Source organism: Talpa occidentalis, unplaced genomic scaffold, assembly GCF_014898055.3.
Source record: "Talpa occidentalis isolate TD23 unplaced genomic scaffold, MPIMG_talOcc4v2.1 talOcc4.4, whole genome shotgun sequence".
NCBI classification, from domain to species: domain Eukaryota; kingdom Metazoa; phylum Chordata; class Mammalia; order Eulipotyphla; family Talpidae; genus Talpa; species Talpa occidentalis.
Window position 1 is genome coordinate 66,687,378 of NW_023604295.1, and position 6,226 is coordinate 66,693,603.

A 6,226-nucleotide genomic window follows, 5' to 3' on the forward strand; every position below is an offset into this window, starting at 1 on the left:
ACTTCTTCCTTCAGTGCATCAATGGCACTTAAGAACAATCACCTCCACAGTTCACATAATTACCACTGTTCTTGCAAAAGTAACTATTTTGGGACAATGAAAAGTATAGGCCATGTAGCGATAACAGGGGATTCTAGTGACAAAGTGAGCAGGTGAAGCAGAGAGTTGTGCTCCAGCAAGTTATCACTACAAGTGTTGCACAGCAACCCCGATATAAAACAGGTTGCCTGACTGTGGGTCCTCACCCGCACGCTTAAAGGGGACTTAATAATGCTAAATTGCAGACACACACAGCAGGTTGATAAAAGGTTTATTTATAAGGGAAGGGGAAATGAATAACTCAGGGAGAAAAAGAGGGAGATAAGTTTGTAAATGCATCCTACCCGTTCCACTGACCTGGAATCCCAATGACCTGCTGAGCTGGCAAAAAAAAACCTAGCATTCCGGGTGGCCAAGAAGACAACTCCCAACCACATGGCCAGTGAAATACTCAAACAGAGAACATAGCTGCTTAACCTCACCCTCAGGTCCTTGCAACCTTCCCTTAGGTGATGATGGGATTTATAGTTCCCAGTGTCTTGATGAAGTAGGGGTGGACTCCACAAAGCCTGTATGGAGTTTGCTCAGGACATCCTTTCCCCCTAACGCAAGTACCTAGAGTTTAATCCCATTGGAAATCTGAACCCTAAGTAGATGTCATCCCTCAGAGTTAACCCAGCAAACTGAGGCATTATACATCAGGTCATGCACTGCACATGATGTTTTGGTCAAAAATGGACTGCAACACAGCAGCCCCTAACTTTCTATTGCCTGTTTCTATCATAGCACTTTACTCAGGCAGATGGCTCTGATAGCTTGTGTTTACTGCATTGATAGCATTATTTTCCCTTGTGCTTGATTTAATCATGGTCCCTAAGCACACAAAATCCATTGCTATTGTCACACTTGCCCAACAAAGAAATCTCCTAATGATGCATTTCTCAGAATATACCCTAGTCATCAAGGGACCCAGCACTGTACACACTCAGTAGTGTTGTTCCAGCACAGCATTAATTCCCTGGCAATTCCTGCTGTGCCTGCAATAAAGTGAAATCCAACCACCAGAGAAAAGCTTCTGACAATGAGATACAGATGCTAACAGCTGGAAGTCAGTCTGGTGAGTTCTACAATGGAAAGGTCCAAGTATATGGTCAGGCCACTGATAATGTCTAGCATACCATCCCACCATTGACGAACATCTGGGTAGTTTCTAGATTTTGGCTTGTATGATTAGTGCTATTAGGAACATTCTTGTACATGCCTTTGGTGAACACATGTATGTGTTTATGTTGGGTCTATCTAGATCAGGAATTACTCGTCATAGATACACATATGTTCAGCATATTAGATACCATCAAACTCTTGGGATAGTTAAGGTGAATTGCCATTGTTCCAGGCTATTGGTTTCAATTGATATTTTCCATCCTTTTTTCATTTGAGTCATTCTGTGGAATTTGATATTGTATGTATGTGTTCTATTTTTTCTGATTATTAACAAAATTGTGTATCTTTTTATTCAAAAATCATACATTGTCTCATTGTAAAGTGACTGTTCAAATATGTCATTTCTTATTTAAATAACACTTTGCAATAAGTCTAATTTTTGTTTCTTTTATCATTCATTCACATTTTTGATGTTTTTGAAATCTATCAATGTTTTAATAATATGTTTATTTATTTGATCCAATATTATGATATACCATACAATATTTATCTATATCCCTAGAGATAGGTACCAATTTGCCTTCCAATTTTTTCTTCTCCCATGAAAACACTGTGATGGTTTCTTTCGACCAGTATAAACTTCATTTTGGATTATATACAAGAATAGCGACATCTTTACTGTAGGCCAATAGCAACTAAAATTCAAAACATGTTGCAAGATGGAGAGAAACAATTAACATTCTCCACAAAGCTCCTGAGTATTCCTCTTTTTCTCTTATCCTAGCCAGCTCTTTCCATTTTCCAATTTTGTCATTGTTGCTTCAATTACCTTTTTTCTGATTTCTAGTAAAATTGATCATTTTTCTGTATATTTATTAAAGGTAAGACTCACAGTAGGCATAATGCATATACATGTCTGAAGCTGGTTTCTTAGGGAAACTCTTGGGTAGAAATTGATTATTTACAGTCTCCTGAGCCCTCATTATCCCATTTTCCTAGTATAGCTAGACCTGACATAGCCGGACACATTATAGTTACTGTTCCAGGAAAGTTATTCCATTCACCTTTTTCTTTACAAGTTTACTGGGAAGTTGGGAGAGACAAGAAACATCCAGTTAACTGTGCAATATTGGGTATTGGCTTTCCACTCTTGGGGATGCCCTTTCAAATGAGAGGAATATTCTGTTTGCCTGCATTTTCTATAGGACTCTTGCATTAAGGCAGCTTATTGCTAGGCTAACTGAATGAGGATCTTCTGGGTCATCTAACTGTCCATCCATCCATGCATCCATCCATCCCATGCATCCATCCATCCCATCTGTCCATCCATCCATCCATCCACCCACCCATCCAACAAAGGCCCTGCATGTTCTAAGTCACCTAAGGTCCCTAAGAGGAGAAATGATACCACACAATTCTAAACATCAGGAAATTGTCTCTTCAGTAAAACTTCTAACTTCTCGGAAAAATGAATGAGAAGATTTGAGAAGTACAGTGGAGAAGTATGTTCAAGAAGTTTAGAATCTGAAAAAAAAAAAAAGTAAAATTGTCATTAGAAGGATATGTGAAGAGTATCTAAAACACTTGACTATATCCCCCAAGCTGAAAATATAAGAAAAAAAAATCTGGGATCAAATTAAAGGGTAACTTGGTGTCATTTTTTAGAAGTTTCATTACGTGAAAGCCCATATGTCCTATTTTAGCACAGGAATGCTGCTGACAGTGCAAGAAACCCATGTGTATATTGTGATCTGATCCTCCCAACTCCTGGTTCTTGGGTCATCATAAAAGATTATATGGTTCTCTCCAGAGTGCAAAAATATAAAAGTAGAGTTCCTACTTCATAGATAAATAAGTCCTAGGGGACAAAAAGTGTTCTACTAACAGTTTATTTTGAGTTGAAGTTATGTACCCAAATTAGTATTGATTGCCTCCTGCTGTGGGCATATAGCTTTTCTGTTCTCTAAGACTGGCAAAATTTGGTTGCATTAACAAGATGGAGAAAATGACAACCAAGACTTTTCAGCAAGTCCTGCTACATGGAGCGGTTACAGTTTCCTAAGAGCCAAGATATAGGAAAATATATAATATTCTATGATGGAAGGAATGAGGAGAGATCTACAGAATTTGTGTGATTGATAGAAATATCTATGAGGAGGCAAGAGGATAAAAAGGCTGTGACAGTCTTTAAGGAGGAGCAATTGTCAGTGGGAATTGTTCAAGAAATGGGTTGCAATTCCTATTTTTGCAAATGGTTGCAGGAACCATTTGAAACAACACTATGAGCCAGAGGCTGAGGCAGTTTTAGGTGATTGCTGGGGCTATAAAAGGAAAGGAAAAAGATAATTTCCACCTGCTGACCACATCCAGTATCCCTAGAGCAGACATGTTCATGCAGGAACTGTAGCTTTGGGAAACTCTAATGCCCATCTTTCCTCTGCAAACATATATTCTACATTCATCCAACACTCACCATTCTGCCTCCAATCATGATCTCTGAAGAAAAGTATGGACCCCTGCAATGAGAAGAAAATTTGTGGCAAAAGCATGAAAAATGTAGCACTATCCCTCACTTTCAGAGAGGTCGAATCATAACCCCCCAGGGAATCTATGGTGTGATCCTGAGAGCAAAAGGATGCAAAAATTATTTATATTATGTCCATTAGGTATTGTCAACCCATACAATGCAAATCCCCATCTATTTAGCTGGAGGTCAAGGTGTAACAGGGTGGTGCCCAGGAAAGGGGATGTTCAGGGTTCCCTGCCCCACCCAAATGGAGGATGGAGCTAAGCAGGGAGAGATAGAAGATGCAGAAGAGACTGAGGAAGGAAGAAAGCAGGATGGAGATCCAGAAGGAGACCTGGAGGAGGCGGATGGACCCTAGAGACATGTGAAAAAACTGCGCTTGTCTTTTGGTCGTGGACGGGGTGACACAGATGTGGGTGAGAGACCCGAGGGGAGGTGACAATGGCGGCTTTTATCTTGATTTTGATTTTGTTCTTTTCCTTCTGGGCTTGTCTGGTTCTTTCTGACCCTTTTCTGTGGGTCCCCACTGGAAGATGCTTTAGACTTGTGGCAGGCTTTGGGGCCTTGCTCTGGGCCAATCCTGCTTCGGTGGACATTTACCCATGAGGGGACGGGACGGGTAACTTTGGGTGCTTGATTTAGAAACTATATTCTTTGCCTTTCCTGTATTGTTTCCTAGTTGTATTAAAGTTCCTTCCCATTAAAGCCTCATATGTTTTGTGTTGATGCAGCGGATGGCAGAACCCATTTAGAATAGGCAGTTTTGTGGGGTCTGGGGTGCCCCCTCTCCCTGCCCTGTAATAGACTTGGTGCCCAACATGATTTAGGACAGAGCCTAAAATATAAATAAAGGAGGAAGAACAGTGCTGTCGAAATACAGGATGACTTGAGTCCCTATAGCTCACACAGAAATGTGGTACTCTGAAGCATTACATTTAAAAAGGGAGAGAGCATATTTTTTTTTCAGAATTTTTTTTTAATTTCTTTTTAATTTATTTCTTTAAGACCACCTCCTTGCAGTTTCCAGAGAGAAAATACAAAACAAGAAACAGACTTGGTTTCAAATACATAAACAGTGTGCTGGAGCTGAAAGTATTACTGATAACATTGTTACAGAAGAAAGTCAGCTTACTCCAGGGCACTTCAGTATTCCTGAGGAATAAACATGATTTCTCTTTCCACCCACTGGGATGTCTTGGGTGTCACTCACTGCTCCTGCTCTTTGACATATTTTCCATGTAGAAGATACGGAGCCTGGAAGTCGTGCTGGCAGTTGGAGTAGGCCATCCCCAGTCCCATGCCAGAACCGAAGGCTAATGGCCACATTCTTCTTTTAAAGAAGGTAAGGGAGGAAGTAAGTCCTAATCCAAATCCAGTACTTATCTTCACGAGCGTGTCTGCCGTGCATCGGTCCCACTTCCTGCCGAGGTCAGACTTCGACATGTTCCCCACCCGCAGCTCCAGCTTTCCTTTACGCTTATTATTTTTTTAAAGATTTATTTATTTATGCATACAAGAGCTGGGGTACAGGCCAGAGATGTCGGGGGTGAGAGGATTCACCAGAGACAGAGTGGGGAACAGAACAGGCAGACTGACCGAAGTATACTGCTGAGGGGAGCAGCGGGCGAGGCAGCAGAGGTCTGGTGCACCATGCAAGTTGCTCCCTGGCCGTCCGGGGATCGAACTCATGCTGCAGAGGCTGTGGATTGCTTCATAGTGTGGTGCTTAACCCCTTGAGTCACCAGGGAGGCCCCAAAAAGGGAGATATCTTTATGAACCAAAAGGAGAAATATCTAAGATGGGCTCACTGGCTAGGTAAAATGTAGAGTAGGTGTTGTACATTTGATTTGTGTTAAATATACAAAACTCTTCATCTTGTGCTAGAGATATGAGAACCCTGATTGATCACATAGACTTCCTTTCTCCATTCCCCCTGCCTGACACATAGGGTTTAGGAGCTTCACCTTGGCAGAAAATCCTTGCAGATATAACAATGCTCAATTGTTTAATAAGAGCTCAGTCACTCAAGGACAACTGAGATGGATATCCCTGTAGAAGCCTTTGCAAGCGAGGCTATCATAGATCATCTCTGAGAGGGTCATCCCATTGCTCAGTGGTATTTACTCTCCAGGCCTGGTTGTGACATGAATCACCAAATACCAAACTGGGAAGCCCAGAACAGTGACAGACATAAATAGGACTCCCTAGATAAATTTGATCATTTTGGAAAATTTCAGAACTGGGCAAATATCATTATTCTGATGTTTGCTAATACGTGTTCTATCGGTGACAGGGAGAACAGAGCCCCCTATTCCACAATTGGGTCTGTGGTAATCGGGCCCAATTTTTGTCCCCTTTATGGAATCAAGGGCATCTTCCAACTGCAAGTTTGTGCAGATGCAGTTGGTGTTTGCTTGGTTTGTTTTATGCTGTGCTCTTACAGCCGTCAAGAGGGAGTAGGAGCACCAGACAGTGTGTTTAGCACACCTTGCTTTC

General features: G+C 41.3%; 1 protein-coding gene across 1 annotated transcript; it reads right to left on the reverse strand.

Moving 5' to 3' along the window:
* Positions 1-4,918: 4,918 nt before the first annotated feature.
* Positions 4,919-5,191, reverse strand: LOC119256872 (MICOS complex subunit MIC10-like). Its single transcript, XM_037524617.2, has one exon. The coding sequence runs from the start codon at positions 5,171-5,173 to the stop codon at positions 4,937-4,939; it is 237 nt and encodes a 78-aa protein (XP_037380514.1). The 5' UTR covers positions 5,174-5,191; the 3' UTR covers positions 4,919-4,936.
* Positions 5,192-6,226: the final 1,035 nt, after the last annotated feature.

Excerpts from the sequence above, each read along its gene's own strand:
- LOC119256872 (XM_037524617.2), bottom strand. The coding sequence starts at position 5,173 with ATGTCGAAGTCTGACCTCGGCAGGAAGTGGGACCGATGCACGGCAGAC.